Raw genomic sequence first — 18,010 nt, forward strand, 5'->3', positions numbered from 1 at the left:
CAGGCTGTGCTATATCTATTAAGATTTCACATCTGTCCAATAGGAATACATACATGCCCACAGAGCTAGTTTCAAGAAAGTTTCCTGTAGACCTACTTATAATTTCAAACAATTGTGAGCAGCTAAATGATTCTCAGTACACAAATGGTTAAGTACATTGTGGTATAGATACCATAGGTGTTTACTGTGTAACTATTTAAAAAAGTATATATGAAAATTATACATGCTGATGTAGAAAGATATCTAGGATATATTGTTAAGTTGAATAAGCAAGTCACAGAATCAACCCTATTTTCAAAATTTTGTATGTAACTATATAAAGATTTGGAAGAATACTCACCAAAGTATTTACAGTGGTTATCCATGACAGAAGAATGGGAATGATGGAGAGGGAGGAATAAGAGGCCTTTTTACTTTTGTATTTAAAATATTTGCAATAAGATTTTGTTATTTTTTGTAACAACAAAGAGCCTCACTGGACAAAACATGAGTGATTTAAAAGAAGCTTGTATGGAACCTAATTTATATGTGTCAGAACATTGCTTACTTTGCAAATACCAGTTTTAACCTGAGACTTATCATTTCTAACTTGGGAAACAGAAAGGAATGCAAAACTATTCTGAATGTTTGCTAAGAGGATAAAATTTTGTTACTAAAACTGTGAAAGTAATTGAGAGTTTCAAATAGATAAGTGTTTAAGGTAAAAAGCATTTGACTTGTATCAGATTTATATTGGCTACCTGTTTTAAAAATATTTAGTGTTTGTGTATATCTGGATATGAAAATTGGGTACAGGATATTTTAGTAAATTCTTTTTCAATTGATAAGCCTCTAGCCTGTGAGGATATTAACACTTTTTAATCTCCTCTTTTAAAACTTTAGGCCCGATGAGAGAAAGGGAAAGTTAAGGATGCTGGAGCAGAACAATGGATTTCTCTTTCTCTTTCATGCAAGGGATCATGGGAAACACAATTCAGCAACCACCTCAACTCATTGACTCCGCCAACATCCGTCAGGAGGATGCCTTTGATAACAACAGTGACATTGTTGAAGATGGTGGCCAGACACCATATGAAGCTACCTTGCAGCAAGGATTTCAGTACCCACCTACAACAGAAGATCTTCCTCCACTCACAAATGGCTATCCACCATCAATCAGCATGTATGAAACTCAAACCAAATACCAGTCATATAATCAGTATCCCAATGGATCAGCCAATGGCTTTGGTGCAGTTAGAAACTTTAGCCCCACTGACTATTACCATTCAGAAATTCCAAACACAAGACCACATGAAATTCTGGAAAAACCTTCTCCTCCACAGCCACCACCTCCTCCTTCGGTACCACAAACTGTGATTCCAAAGAAGACTGGCTCACCTGAAATTAAACTAAAAATAACCAAAACTATCCAGAATGGCAGGGAATTGTTTGAGTCTTCCCTTTGTGGAGACCTTTTAAATGAAGTACAGGCAAGTGAGCACACAAAATCAAAGCATGAAAGCAGAAAAGAAAAGAGGAAAAAAAGCAACAAGCATGACTCATCTAGATCTGAAGAGCGCAAGTCACACAAAATCCCCAAATTAGAACCAGAGGAACAAAATGTAAGTTGAAACATCTTTTTGAAAAATTTTGTAATATTTCAGATTTACTGGAAGTCCAAGAGATATTTTTTAGTTTTTATCCCTTCAAATTTAAATATTTCTGGTAACTTCTTTCTTCTAATCCCTAGCAAGGAGCTTGGGATGTTATAATGGGTGCTGAGTAAAATTTTTTGACTAAATGAATGGACATGATTAGAGTGAAGAAATATTTTAAAACATGGGACACTAAGAACCTTGCTGCTTATGTTTCTTTGTCTAATAGCTTCACTTATTTTTATTTGCTTATAATAAACTGGTTTCTAAAGATGAAGAGGAACGGCAAGGAGATGGTTAATTATATTGGTTATCTTTATTTAGACCAACTTTTCCCAGTGTTAATGACTTAATACTCATTACTAGTGTGTTTGCTACAAAATAAACTGAAGTAATAGAAGTACTGTTTTTATTAAAATCAATTAGTATTCATATAAAAACTTCAGGTGGAATTTTTATGAGTCATCCTTCATAGGTAAGATGCATGCTGCTGAATTTTTTTTAGTATATCTGAGGTTTTAGTATGAATTTTCTTATTAATAGGTATGTAACAAATCAGTTCTAGCTTGAATGAAATTTTTAGTTAGTATTCTAATACATGGTTTGAATTGAAGACATACGTTTCCTAGACTTTGATTTGGGAAGAAAATAAGTATCTATTTTGGCAACACTAGTCTGCTTTTATATGCTGTATGCCTGAATAAGTTAATTTGTTATCTTCTGTTTAAAGAATTGTTTACTTCATACCAACTCACCTTTTCCTTGGTAACTGGGTTCCAGTACTTCATACAACTCAAATGTGATCATTTTCTGGAGTAAAAGGCTACACCAATTCTAGACTCTCGTGAGTCTCAGTGTAATATTTCAATATGTTTTTCTCATTTTTCTATAGTTTTATTTATTCATTTAACAGTTATTGACTAAGTACCTACTCTGTGCTAGGCACTTTTCTAAGAATTAAAGTAGGGCAATGAATGAAAATTAAAGATGCCTACTTTCAGGTTGCTTATATTTTAATAAGAGGAATGAGAAAATACATACGTACCTACATATGAGCATACGTATATAAGTTCATATAGTGTTAAGTGCTATGAAGAAAATAAAACTGGGTAAAGAAATAAAGGTATTATTTAGAGACATTTTAGCTATTCTGGTATCTTAGTTCTGCATTTGTAAAATGAAGGCTTTGTAACTAAGTGGTTTTTAAAATGCCTTTTAATTTCTTAAATCATTTATTAAATGCTCCGCTCCCTGAACTTAGTTTACATAGTATCTTATACAGACTGTTTCTTAAGTAAATGACTACATGGAAGGAGAGAAGTTAACCTTTTGTACTCCAGATGCATTCACTGTAGCACTTTTTACCTAGACCTGCAGTGAAAAGGTATGTGATGCACTGTGACCCTTGGGAATCACAAAAACCTGAATTGGGTTAAAACGAAAGCTAAAGCTTAGTTCCTAAGAACTGTTTTGTTGGTCCTTCTTGCTTTTGCTCTAGAAAATCTAGCCAATAGGAGAATATCCAGTTTTACTTGCTGGACTAGACTTTTTACCTCCATGGATAAAGTACATTAAAAATATATTTCAAAATAGAAATAGGTCTGGAATCAGAAGCAGGATAAGACAGTCTGCTTACTTTTTGTATCTCCTATTTGTTTTATTGGAATCTAGGAAAACAGTGCAATGGTATATATATTTTTTTTACCTTGACTATATTTTTATCATTTAGTGTAGGATACACTTTTTAAACTAGTTGTACTCCAGTAACTTTGTGAATGAAAAAAAGGGGAAGAAAACTAAGAACAAATAATGGAGTCATTCTTTCACGGATCCTCATCCAATTTCAGGAAAATCACTTCCCAAGAGCAGCAATTCTAATAAATCTTTCCATGTCTAAAAAGAAACTGAAACAAAAGGGAAATCATGGGAAACCTGTGATAGTTTACTAGATATTGTGTGCTTTTAGTAGCAGTGCAATGATATTTCTAATAGTCACTTTATAATGAGATTTTAAAGCCAATTCTTTGTTGGATATCTGCTATGCCTAGCTCTTTGTATCACTTAAACCTTCAGTTAATTGCTATATCCAGGGATTAGATAAGATTTAAAAGTCTTAGTTATGTTCTTTTTTAGTAAATCATGTGGGGCATAATTTAGGATTTCATTATTTAGGATTTTACAATATCTTGAGGCAAAAGAATACCAATTTGACTGAAGATAGAGATGTAGAAAGTGATATTGATTGCACTAACTCCTATCAAGACCGTTGCCTAAAAGTTGAGTTTTTGGCAAAAATCCAGGGTTTTTTGTTTTGTTTCTCTCTCCCCTTTGTTTCTCTCCCTCCCCCGTCCTTTTTTCACCTTGTCCCCTTTCTTCCTTCCCTTTTTCTCTTTGTTACTCTCTCCCTTCCCTCCTTCCTTTCTTTCCAAAGAGAAAAAAGAGTTCTTGTTAGTTGAATTTTGATTAATTAAAATTTATCACACATGGGGAATAATTATAAATATACGAGATGGATGCCGTAAAAGTTGTACTCCATTCTGGTAATAGAACTTTAAAGCTAGAGCTCCCAAGGCTCTTGCTTGTTGTTAGTGTCATACTTCAGTACTGTACAGAGGACCAGTGATGTTCACAAAATAATTGGTTTTGTAACCTTATGGTTTTGTTTTGTTTTTTAATTAGGTTTCATTAACTTGAACAACATTTATTTTGTTTCCCTTAGGACAGTTTCTTGTAAGTGTTCAATTTTTGATACCCTTGTGCCTCCTGGTTGTTACTAAGGGTCCAAGCCCTTGCTTGGTGTTTAGCATTGTAGAGGGCTTAGAAATGAAAGAGGAGCTCAAGTGAGAGTCTGCTGACTCTCACTGGACAGCTCCCCTCCCCAGATGCTTTAGAGAGGCATAATGAGAACTGGGTGCTTGGAGAAAAAGTTTGAAATGATGGTCCTTACGCTGGATTTGCTTCTATATATAATTTTGTTCCTTAAAAGCCCACTCATAGGTTCTTTCTTGAACAAACAATCTCATTTAAATTAATAGTTAATGATTTCACTCATTACTTTTTTCTTTTCTTTTTTCTTGGTATTTGATCTTGCAAATATTTCCTCCCAATTCTGAGCTGTTTGGCCTTCTAAAGAGTGGCTGTTATTTGGAACAACCTAAGTGTATCTTCTCAACAATAAAATGTGTCCAAACATCTCGGCAGCAGGAGAGCTGAGATCACTATTGAAATTGTATATTTTGTAACGCTGGTTTAGCTGTTTTTCCTCTTATCAAATTAGAAACATGTGGAAGTGTTTCTGTGTGTCTTCCTCCTTGGCAGGTGCCATGCCTCCGGCATGTGAGTGTAGGCCCTATTCAAACATTGTTCTTCCACCAGCACCTCAGTGGGCTTATCCACTAAGACTAGTCTCATTAACTCTTAGCTTGCCATTTTTACTCATGAAAAGCCAAATAGTGACTTTGGTTCCATTAGCACTAAGTTAGAGGTTATGTTTGATTCAGAGTATTAGGTCTTAAAATTCTTAGAAGCTGTTCACATGCAAAAAGTTCTTTTTGTACAGATGTTTTAGTGTTTAAGATTATGCAGTTATTCAGAAAGTAAAAGAAAAATGCATGAATAATTTATTGCCTTTGAATTTTTCTTTCCACCTTAAATGTGGATGTAAGTTTTTTTAAAAAGAGTATGATTTTGCTTAATGTTTTGAAAATTATTAGGGGTTAGGAATTCTGCCAGATTTGATGCATATTATTCATCTTAATAAAGCTCTTGTGTTTTAATAAAAGCACTAGGCCAAATTTTTTTAAAAGGAATATTTTGGATAATTAATTTTATTTTAGTTGCTCTCTTAACGTATTTTTTTCCTATTTAAGAAACTTGGAATATAGGTCTTTCCATATGGAATCAACTAAAAATGTAAAAAAGCAGTATATACCCGTAAAATCAAAAATTTAAAACTAAGGAGAGCTGAGTTAACTCACTGTCATCTTTTTCTCTGACGCTCTCTTCCTAAAGCAACACTATTAGTACCAGAAAGGGTATCTTTTGTCCTTACTTGATTTTAATCTCTTTTAAGCTTATCTATCCTTTGAACAACTAAAGGAAAATGGATGTTATACCCAGAAGTATTTTATCTGTTGGCATTTTCTGACTCATTTTTCTTGACTCCTAAGCATTTGACTTCCATTGACCATGTTGTCTTAAAAACTTCACCCCTTAACTGGTGTTTATGATACTATGTTATCTGTTAACCGGTTTATCTCCTTACCCTTTCTTTTGGGCTCAAGTCAAGGCCTACTGGATATTTCTCCCATCCAAGTACTAACCAGGCCCAACCCTGCTTAGGTTCTGAGATCAGATGAGATGAGGCACATTCAGGGTGGTATGGCTATAGACTAAATGCCTACTAGATATTTCTATTTGGCTCATGCATTAGCACATTTTACAATATATATTTCCTTTCTATCATCGCAGCATCCTTATTCAACTTCTTTTTCTTTCTTTTATATATATAGTCTTGAAAGCTTAGAATAAATCTTAGGCTTATTTCTTACCCTTGCCATTGTTTTCCTTTTAAGATGACTCTGTAAACAATTTTAACAGTGTTTCAAGCTAGCCTGAAGGAAAAGCAAACATTCTGGAACAAACCATAAAAAAATTTAAAAAAATAAGACATTTGAATATTAAAAGTTTTGAAGGAATTCCTTTCTTTAATCCAGAAAGGGAAAAATGTTAATGGGCTTCAGACCAGTTCTTACAATGATAGTAGGATTCTGTTGTTTGGCAAAGATGAGTCACTCCTTATCTATCTGCCCTCAAAAGGAGTTACAGAGATCCCTTACACCTAGACATCATGAAGATTGAATGTGCGGAGGAGGATGACTCGCTTTCTTAGCGGCATATGTACTTCCTCAAGTGGCCTTGTCTTCCTGTGGTAGCTTGAGAATGAGAAGTTGAGGTGAAGGCTTAAGCTACTTCTGTAGATTGAAGTGAAGCTACCAAAGGGCCTATGCAAATGGAGACAGTATTTCAGACTGCTTTATTATTATACCAGCAATTTGGAAAACAGTTTTCATTTGAACATAGATTTTTCTTTCCTTGCTCAGTGAGTGTGTCCTATTAGATTACATAGTCCTGGTACCACCACAGACACATCTGACAGAGCACATTTTGTGCCCGTCAACAAGTTGCCACTACCTTTTTTTCCAAAATACTCTCCACATAATAGCTAACATGATTTTTTTAAAACATAAATTGGTGTATGTTACTTCTCTACCTAATCCTCTTTGGTGGCTTTTTATTGACCTTAATATAAAACACTTGACTATACTTACAAGGCCCTTGTATTATAGCCTGCCTCCCCTCTCTCATCTTGTAACCTCTCTTCTTTGGGCAATTAAGTCAGTTGTAAAGTCCTTCCTGAAATTTCTACTTTTAAACCCCAGGAACTTCACAAGTTCCATGCCTTCTTTCTGGAATGTTCTTCTGCCCACTTTTTACTAGACTAACTCCTCTTCCTCTGATTCTCCGATTATAATTGACTTTCTCAGAGAGGCCTTTCTTGACCTTCATATTTAAAGATATACCCCCCATTATTTCTCTTCATACATTTACATTATATAAGTGTGTGTTTTTGTTTAATGTCTGTCTGTCCTGCCCAACTGTAAGCTTTTTGAGGTGAGGGATCAAATCTATTTGTTCATCATTGCATACCCACCTACTAGAACAGTGCCTGGAAAGTCATAGGCACTGTTGAGTAAACGATTGATACTTGGGGTTTGGGATATTAGTCTGGCTTATCATTTCCTAATAGTTACAAACTTTTCTACAATTTTTTCTTTAATAAAACTTTGTTTTTACTGTTTTTACAGCAGTGTCTTGAATTAATTGAAAATTTTAAGTAGCTTCTAGAATTACCCATATTTTTAAATTGGAATTAAGACTTAATTTGATGGCTATATCTCTCTTTATGCCATCTAAATTAAGTTCTATTCTTTGACGAGTGAGAAGTTTTAAAAAATCTTTTAAATTACAAAGTAATCTGCTTTTTACAGGAAATACAAATAACACAAAAATACAGATCTTCCTTTACCATTTCCCTAACCTCATTCCCCAAAGATAACTACTTTTATCAATCTGATATAAAATGTATCAAACCTTTTAATATGGGCTATTTTAAAATAAAAAGTTAGAAGATGTTGATAGACCTGTAGATTACTGACATGAAATAATGCTATACTTAACCATCCTCTGCTTAGATTTTCTCATTTTGTTTTCTGTAGCTAGTTTCTTAAAATATAATTGCCCAATTGAAGAGTGATATTTTTTGAATTTTGATAGATACTTCTAAGTAGCCTTCCCAAAGGGTTGCAGAAATTAATTTTTAAGTAACATATGTGTGGGTTTTATTATTGGAAAAATAATGTTTATCATAGACAATTTGACAGATAACAGAAGAGCATACCAAAAGAATCACTTTTTCCATCACCTGGTGGTATTCTAATTTTTCTTTCTCTGCACATTAAAAAAAATTATTTTGGGGTGCCTGGGTGGCTCAGTCAGTTGAGCGGCTGCCTTCGGCTCAGGTAATGATTCCAGGGTCCTGGGATCGAGCCCCACATCGGGCTCCCTGCTCAGTGGGGAGCCTGCTTCTCCCTCTTTCTCTGCCTGTGGCTCCCCCTGCTTGTGTTCTCTCTCTGTCAGATAAATAAATAAAATCTTTAAAAAAATAAATAAGAAATTATTTTTCCAAGATTGGAATCATACTATACAAACTGCTTTGCAATTTGCTTTTTTCAAATAACATTATATTGTCATTTTCCTATGTCATTTTATTTATTTTTTCAAAAGATTTTATTTTTAAGTAATCTCTGCACCCAATGTGGGGCTTGAACTCACAAACCCGAGATCAAGAGCCACATGCTCTACCAGCTAAGCCAGCCAGGCACCCCCCCATGTCATTTTAAAATATATTTATATTACTTCACTGTCTAGTTATACTATATCCTATTTAATTTAAATTACTGGACATCTAGATTGTTTCCTAATATTTGCTCTTATAAATAGGACTAGTGTGCATATCTTTCTGTGTGTATATTTATATCTCTCAGTGCTTTTCAGTATACATATACATTTAGAAGTGGATTTGCTTGATCAGAGTCTGAAAATTTAAGGCTTTTCATACGTGCCAAATTGCTCTCCTGAAAAATTCCAAGTTACATCTTACTAGCAATCTCAGAGTGCTCATTTTTCTGCACCCTGTTAGGTTAAAAAAAACAACAGCAACAACAATCAACACATTAAGTTTTAAAAGTAATAAGAAATGAGATCTAGCTATGGTGTGGAATGCAACATGAATTTAAGACATAGCGTCATGTATTGCATTAGTTGAATTCTTACTACCTACATTATTCAGTTAATAAATGTCCTTTATTTTCTTTGCTATTTAGTTTTGATTTCTTTTTGTGTATGTCATTGTTCTTTGGTTGGCTGCCATTTTGTTCTTTTTATCTATACCTTTTCACCTAGAGACCAAATGAGAGGGTTGACACTATGTCAGAAAAACCAAGAGAAGAGCCAGTACTAAAAGAGGAACCTCCGGTGAGTTGCTCTATTGAATATTGTCTAACCAGGGATGGTGTAAGAAGGTGAAAGCAGGGTGATTAAATTATAACACATTCCATACGTATTATTACAGTTCCATACTTCTGGATTTCAGAAATTATACTGAAATAAATCTTGGAGCTGGTTTAAGAGGTAGATACTTTCAGTGAATTATTTTTCTTTTCAAAACTATGACCACTTTTTCTTACGGAAGTATAATTGACATATATCATATTAGTTTCAGGTGTACAACATATTGATTTGATATGAAAATACATTACAAAATGATCACCACAAGAAGTCTAGTTACCGTCTGTCACCATATAAAATTACAAAAATATTTTTATGACCATTTTTAATGGATTATGTGAATTCTCAAGATGGCTTATCAATAATAAGACATCAGAAACATCAGTCCTATTTTCAATATTTGGAGTGGGGTTCATTATTTTCCTTCTCTTCCTTTTTGCTAGTTATGGTTAAGTGTCAGGGAAAGTATAATTGAAGATAAATTTTACATGGTTAGCATGCTTAAAGTACTTTGTTCATAGTTTCTTTTTTTTTTTTAACTTTCTCTGCTGATGAAGTTTTATGAACTTTTCCTATAGGTTCAGCCAATATTATCTTCTGTTCCAACAACAGAAGTGTCTGCTGGTGTTAAGTTCCAGGTTGGCGATCTTGTTTGGTCTAAGGTGGGAACCTATCCTTGGTGGCCTTGCATGGTTTCAAGTGATCCCCAGCTCGAGGTTCATACCAAAATTAACACAAGAGGTAAGTAAAGGCCCACATAGATATTAAATAAAAGGTTGGGGAAAAAAACTGAATCTTAAATGTTGTATATGACTCTAAGGATATACACATGAGGGGCGCCTGGGTGGCTCAGCTGGTTAAGCATATAACTCTTGATTTCAGCTCATGGTCTCATGGGCCATGGGATTGAGGCTGCATTGGGCTCCATGCTCAGTGGGGAGTCTGCTTGAGGGTTCTCGCCCTCTGCCCTTCCCCCCACTCATTCTCTCTCTCTCTAAGGTAAATAAATAAATCTTTAAAAAAAAAAAGAATATGCATATAATCTAACACCAGAATATCAGTTTTTAATGACCAGTGATTTAATTATGATCTTAATGGGCAAAAAGCCTCTACAACTGATATGGTCCTTGTTTTCCCTTATAACACCCTGCATTTGTTCTATAATTTCTTCTGTACTTCTTTAAAAACCTTTATCTGACTGATATCTCATATGAATTCCAAAAGAAAACAGTTGAGTAAGTAATAAGATGTCTTATATGAGCTTAGTAGGCATTTGGGCCATGCTTTTGTTGTATGTCTTATTTCATCATTGATTCCTTTGAGTAGTAATTTTTTACCCACATAAGTGCTTTTCATCCTGATAAAATTTTCAGGATGCTTTTTCCCTCCACTCCATTTTTGAATCTGCAAATTTACTGAGACATCCTTTTAAATTCAATACAACATAAACGTACAGCTTGAATCTAGCTATTTAGCATAGAATCCTACCTTAGGAATATTAATAAATGTTAAGAAAAGATGTGTTCTGACTTTTCTCTAATTTTTTTCATGGGTTTGTCTAAAACATGTGGATTAGATTTCTGATATTCTAGCATTTGGAATGGACTTGCTTAGTTAGCCAGGGGAAGGTTTGAGCTTGGAATTTATTTCTGGATATTTGCTTTGTGAACTCACTCTTGTTATGTTTTGAATTCCTTATTGTTTGTGACAACTTTGTGCCTATTTCTTTTTCTCTTTAAACTTTCTGTCTTGCTACCTGTTCACTGTTAATGAAGAGAAAAAATGTCTACATAAGTCTTGCAAGTCAGATTTGTGACAAGATCAGCCGTATCTGTAACTTTTGTGCTACATAGCCGGTAATCTGCCCTGGTACAGAAGGCAGTTATCTGTCATTATAACCTGCTGATTCAAGATTGGGTAACTGGAAGCATCAATGGGGCAGAAGTAAAAACAACAACAACAAAAAAAACCATTGTTGAATGTCTACTTTCACGCAAGACACTGTGTTAAGCAATTCTCTTATATATTTTATGCGATCCACATAGCAGCAACACTACAAAGTAGGTACTGTTATTATCCTTATGTTTTGACTAAGTAGAGTTTCAGAGAGTCCTTATTCCATAACCTCCACTCTTTTTTTTTTTTAAAGATTTTATTTATTTTATTATTTATTTGACAGAGACACAGCGAGAGAGGGAACACAAGCAGGGGGAGTGGGAGAGGGAGAAGCAGGCTTCCCGCAGAGCAGGGAGCCTGATGCGGGGCTAGATCCCAGGATCCTGGGACCATGACCTGAGCTGAAGGCAGACGCTTAACGACTGAGCCACCCAGGCGCCCCTCCACGACCTCCACAACCTCCACAACCTCCACAACCTCCACTCTTAAACATACTATGTATTAGAAGGAAAGTAATTGAATTCACCTAGTCATAATTTACCAAGGTTGGGGGGAAGGCAGTCCTAGTTCTTTCATTTATTACTGATTACTAAGTGTTGGACTAGTATTCTCTGAAGTACCTTGCAGGTTTAATAATCTTTGTGTCCATGAATGGGAGAAGAAAGGGACAGGGATTTCCCAAAGGACCAAGCCTTTTTAAATTTTAATTCCAGGTAACATACAGTGTTATATTAGTTTCAGGTGTATAATATAGTAATTCAACACTTCCATACATCACCCTGTGCTCATCACAAGTGCACTCCTTAATCCCTGTCACCTATTTAACCCATCCCCCCACGTATCTCCCCTCTGATAACCATCAGTTTGTTCTCTATAGTTAAGAGTCCGATGGGCGCCTGGGTGGCTCAGATGGTTAAGCATCTGCCTTCGGCTCAGGTCATGATCCCAGGGTCCTGGGATCGAGCCCCACATCGGGCTCCTGGCTCAGCGGGGAGCCTGCTTCTCCTCCTCCCTCTGCCTCTCTCCCTGCTCATGCTCTCTCTCTCCCTCTCTGTATCTGTGTCTCAAGTGAATAAATAAATAAAAAAAAATCTTTAAAAAAAAAAATAAACTTTAAAAAAAAAAAAAGAGTCCGTTTCTTGATATGTCTCTCTCTCTCTTATTTTTTTACCTTTGCTTGTTTTGTTTGTTAAATTCCATGTATGAGTGAAATCATATGGTATCTGACTTATTTTGCTTAGCACTATACTCTCTAGTTCCATCCATGTCATTGCAAATGGCAAGATTTCATTCTTTTTATGGCTGAGTAATATATATATATATATATATATACACACACACACACACACACACACATTACATCTTCTTTATTCACCAGTTGATGGATACTTGGGCTGCTTCCGTATCTTGGCTATTGTAAATAGTGCTGCTATAAACATAAAGTGCATGTATCCCTTTCAGTTAGTATTTTTGTGTTCTTTGGGTAAATACCCAGTAGTGCAGTTGCTGGATCATAAGGTAGTTCTGTTTTTAACTTTTTGAGGATACTCCATACTGTTTTCCACAGTGGCTGCAGCAGTTTGCATTCCCACCAACAGTGCAAGAGGGTTCCCCTTTCTCCGCATCCTTGCCAACACCTGTTGCTGCTTGTGTTGTTAATTTAGACATTCTGACAGGTGTGAGATGATATCTCATTGTAGTTTTGATTTGCATTTCCCTGATGATCAGTGATGATTAGTATCTTTCATGTGTCTGTTAGGGCAAAGCCTTCCTAAATAAAATAATCCATGTACCTGTCTGGGTATCTGGAGCACTCTGGGGTATTAGATCATGTGAGAGTTGTGGCTCTTCAATTCTCTCTCCTTAGAAAAGCGTGCTTTTGAAATTATGTAGAGTTTCACATTTAATTACTCTATGAAAACCTGCTAATTACAGCTTTTTTATGGGATACAAGTGAAAGCACAATTTTATGCCGCATCTGTATTTCAAAGGAAGTATTTAAATTTAGGAATTAATCTAATATGGTCTGGAATTCCCTAGGCAATCTCCTGCTTTACTGCTGGTAAAATTTGTTTGTATGATTGAGAAAACCAGAACTCTGAGAATTTAGAAATTTTTTAAAGTTTAAATTAATTAAAAGTGTATTTTGAGGGGCGCCTGGGTGGCTCAGCCGTTAAGCAGCTGCCTTCGGCTCAGGTCATGATCCCAGGGTCCTGGTATCGAGCCCCGCATCGGGCTCCCTGCTCGGCGGGAAGCCTGCTTCTCCCTCTGCCTGCCGCCCCCCCTGTTTGTGTTCCCTCTCTCGCTGTGTCTCTCTCTATCAAATAAATAAAATCTTTAAAAAAAAAAAAAGAGTGGAGGTTATGGAATAAGGACTCTCTGAAACTCTGTTTACTTATTCAAAACATAAGGATAGGGCGCCTGGGTGGCTCAGTTGGTTAAGTGTCTGCCTTTGGCTCAGGTCATGGTGTCGGGGTCCTGGGATCGAGCCCCGCATCGGGCTCCTTGCTCGGCGGGAAGCCTGCTTCTCCCTCTCCCACTCCCCCTGCTTGTGTTCCTTCTCTCGCTGTGTCTCTCTCTATCAAATAAATAAATAAAATCTTTTTTTTTAAAGTATATTTCGATATTTTTAATTTTCTTTTTTGCAGTAGTTTTTAAAATAATAGCTTTCTTGAGATATGATTTACATACAAATTAGTGATTTTTAGTACATTTGCGGAGTTGTGCAGTCATCACTACATCTAATTTTAAAACTTTTTTTTAAAAGACTTTATTTGGGTCACCTGGGTGGCTCAGTTGTTAAACGTCTGCCTTTGGCTCAGGTCATGATCCTAGGATCATGGATGAGCCCCGCATCGGGCTCCCTGCTCAGCGGGAAGCCTGCTTCTCCCTCTCCCACTGCCCTGCTTGTGTTCCCTCTCTCGCTGTCTCTCTGTCAAATAAATAAAAAAAAAATCTTAAAAAAAATATATGTTAAAAAAATAAATAAAAGGCTTTATTTGACGTCGTGGGAGCGAGCTTGCGTGAGTGAGGGAGGGGCAAAGGGGAAGAGAGAATCCCAAGCAGACTCCCCGCTGAGTGCAGAGCCCAAAGCAGGGCTGGATCTCACCACCCTGAGATCATGACCTGAGCTGAAAATAAGAGTCAGACACTTAACCAACTGGGCCACCCAGGTGCTCCTGGAACATTTTCCTCAACCCAAAATGAAATCCCATGTCCATTAGCAGTCATTCCCCATTCCTCCTCTCTTCCCCCAGCGCTAAGCAACCACTAATTACTTTTTGTCTCTATAGATTTGCCTTTTCTGGACATTTCATATAAATGGAACCATATAACATATGGCCTTTTGTGTCTGGCTTCTTTCACTTAGCCTCATGTTTTAGAGGTTCATGTTGTGGCATCTGTCAGTACTTCTTTTTTTGTTGCCAAATAGTATTCCATTGTATAGCTGTATGCAGTGCAGTTTTAGAGAAAGTTTTCTGTTTTTCTGAAAATCAAAAAAACACAGTATAAAAATTTTATTGATATGTTCACATATGATGACTGTGAAGCATTTTGTGTTGCTTGTTATCTAAACAACCTTGTAAAATTTTCCTTAATTATTTTTAGATAGTAGTCATTGATTTCCATATTATTATTGGTCCATATTACTAGATTCTTAGCTTTGGAAAAAATAACAGTTTTTACACATAAAGATCAAATTCTTTGTAAGAGCATGTGGAAAGATGTTTGTATCACATGTCTGTTTTAAGTTACATTTCATTGTTGTGGTCTCATCTTAAGTTTCTTTTTCTTTTTTTTTCTTCAGGCCTTATTGAGGTGTAATTGACCAAAGTTATATATATTTAAAGTGTACATACAACATAATGATTTGATATACATATACTTTGGCCAATTTACATATCCAGCACTTCACACAGTTATTTTTGTGTGTGGATGTTTGGTGAGAATGCTTAAGATCTACACTCTCAACAACTTTCATGTATATAATACAGTATTTTTTTTTTTAAGATTTTATTTATTTGACAGAGAGAGAGATAGCAAGAGCAGGAACACAAGCAGGGGGAGTGGGAGAGGGAGAAGCAGGCTTCCAGCTGAGCAGGGAGCCTGATGTGGGGCTCGATCCCAGGACCCTGGGACCATGACCTGAGCTGAAGGCAGACGCTTAACGACTGAGCCACCCAGGCACCCCTGTAATACAGTATTATTAACTATAGTAACCATGCTGTACATTAGATTCCTAGAACGTATTCATCTTATGACTGAAGGCTTATACCCTTTGACTAGCATCTCCCTATTTCTCTCCCACCCCAGCCCCTGATAACTGGCAACCATCATTCTACATTGTTTCTATGAGTTGGACTTTTTTTAAAGATTCCACATACAAGTAAGATCATATGGTATCTGTCTTTCTCTGTCTGACTTATTTTCACTTAGCACGGTGTCCACTAGGTTCGTCCATTCTGGCAGGATTTCCTTTTATCTCATGGCTGAATAATCATTTTAAGTCTAAAAGTTGAAAATGAAATGCTTTTTCTGCATATAACAATACAAAATATATATAGTCAGAAGTGAAAAGTGCCTATAATTTCATCCTTCAGATAATGTAACTACTATTAAAAGTTTGAGAGTAGGGGCACCTGGGTGGCTCACTGGGTTAAGCATCTGACTCTTGATTTTGGCTCAAGTCATGATCTCACGGTTGTGAGATAGAGCCCCATGTCAGGCTCTGCGCTGGGCGTGGAGACTGCTTAAGATTCCCTCTCTGCCTCCTGCTCACACTTGCTCTCTCTCCCTCTTAAAAAAAAAAAGTTTGAGAGTAATTATATTTCTCTATGTATATTGTAATTAATAGGATAGTAAATATTTTTACTGAGAGGTTTTTTTTTTTTTAAGATTTTATTCATTTATTTGACACAGAGAGAGAGATCACAAGTAGGCAGACAGGCATGCAGGCAGGCAGAGGGAGAAGCAGGCCCCCCAATGAGCATGGAGCCTGATGTACAGTTCGATCCCAGGACCCTGGGATCATGACCTGAGCCAAAGGCAGACGCTTAACAGACTGAGCCACCAGGTGCCCCTACTGAGAGTTTTAAATGATATCATATTATACCTATTGTAACTTTTATTTTTATTTATTTTTAATTTATTTAAATTCAATTAACATAGTGTATTATTAGTTTCAGAGGTTGAGTTTAGTGATTCATCAGTTGCATATAATACCCAGTGCTCATTATACCCTGTGCCCTCCTTAATGTGCATCATCCAGTTACCCCATCCCCTTCCCTCTCCCCTCCAGTAGCCCCCAAGTGTGTTTCCTATGATTAATAGTCTCTTATGGTTTGTCTCCCTCCCTGATTTCATTTTGTTTTATTTTTCCCTCCCTTCCCCTGTGCTCCACTGTTTTGTTTCTTAAATTCCACGTATGAGTGAGATCATATAATTGTCTTTCTATGATTGACTTATTTCACTTAGCATAATACCTTCTAGTTCCATCCACATTGTTGCAAATGGCAAGATTTCATTTTTTTGATGGCTGAGTAATATTCCATTTTGTGTGTGTGTGTGTGTGTGTGTGTGTGTGTGTGTGTGTACCACATCTTCTTTACCTATTACAACTTTTAATCCTAACTTTTTTTTTTTTTAGTTTAAAACTGGATGGTTTTACCTTTATATTATTTTTCTTAAATAAAAAGATTTCCAGGGCACCTGGATGGCTCAGTCATTTGAGTGACTGGAGATTTTGGCTCAGGTCATGATCCTCAGGGTCGTGGGGTCAAGCCCCATGTAGGGCTCCACACTCAGCCGGGAGTCTGCTTGAGATTCTCTCCCTCTGTCCCTCCCCCCCACGTATGTGTGCACATGCATTCTCTCTCTCTCTCTCTCTCTCTAAAATAAATAAATAAATCTTTAAAGAGAAAATCTCCTCTGCATTTTTCTTTTGGAATTCAGCCCATTATTCAAACACAGATGTGCTTGCTTCTCATTTTTTCAGGTCTTTAGATTTCTATTTCATTCATAGTTCTTTGGCCAGCAGAAAATAAAGTGATAATAACAAAGAGGCAAGTTGTTTAATTTGTTTCATCTGTACTAATGATTTAATAGAGGAAGAAGTTGAAAATAAAGATTAAAATGAGATTGTGTCATCTCTGAGTTTTAGTTTTCATGTTTTTAACTATAATTTAAAGACTGTTTCTGAATAACTAACTGACTTTTGAAAACAGATTATGCCCTGTGTTCTTTTAACCCTATCACCTGTACCCACTACCATATCTTCCAGACTCACCTGTTAGTTTAGGTTATATTTCTTTTTTTGTCCCTAAAAACTCTTGGACTTTTGATAAACCTTCTTTGATTAATTATAGTCAAATTTGTGCTTGGCTCTTCCCTCTCAGATTAGATTATATGGAAATCGAATTGTGTGTGTATTTCTCTCTTACAGGCTATTTTACATAAGAAATTTTAATCTGGTTTCAAAATAATTCCTTAGATAATCTCCCATAATGTCTAATAAAATTTAAAAATTTTCAAATCCAAGATATAATCGATTTCAGATAACTGAGTTCAATTTAAGCTTATACCTACATTTTTCTAGTTAGGATCTGCTTATTACCTTTCTCTGCCTACCTGAATTATCTTGGATTCGCCAAGACCAGTTATACAGTACTCTATTAACCTGAGACATTTTCTGTAGAGTTGTGTTTTTCAAACTATGTATGGTAAAAGACCAGTTTTTGTTCGTTTTTTAAAAAATTTCCAATCCACCATGGATCAATACTTACATAAAATACAATAAAAGTAACTATTATGAAAAGGAAAGGCCTTCTCCTGCAAAAAAATACATAGTACAA

At 35.9% G+C, this 18,010-nt stretch overlaps 1 protein-coding gene across 6 annotated transcripts in view; it reads left to right on the forward strand.

The window, feature by feature from the left end:
* NSD3 (nuclear receptor binding SET domain protein 3) overlaps positions 1 to 18,010 on the forward strand; it is a 116,158-nt gene that overhangs the window by 44,888 nt on the left and 53,260 nt on the right. For all 6 annotated transcript variants that reach the window (XM_032413392.1, XM_032413394.1, XM_032413393.1 and 3 more), the window contains exons 2-4: positions 883 to 1,601; positions 9,159 to 9,230; positions 9,842 to 10,004. In XM_032413392.1, coding sequence (XP_032269283.1) covers positions 927 to 1,601; positions 9,159 to 9,230; positions 9,842 to 10,004 — 910 coding nt within the window. In that variant the 5' untranslated portion in view covers positions 883 to 926. The remainder of the gene's footprint in view (positions 1 to 882; positions 1,602 to 9,158; positions 9,231 to 9,841; positions 10,005 to 18,010) is intronic.

The sequence above is a fragment of the Phoca vitulina genome, unplaced genomic scaffold (assembly GCF_004348235.1).
Source record: "Phoca vitulina isolate PV1807 unplaced genomic scaffold, GSC_HSeal_1.0 scaffold15, whole genome shotgun sequence".
In the NCBI taxonomy this organism is placed as follows: Eukaryota; Metazoa; Chordata; class Mammalia; order Carnivora; family Phocidae; genus Phoca; species Phoca vitulina.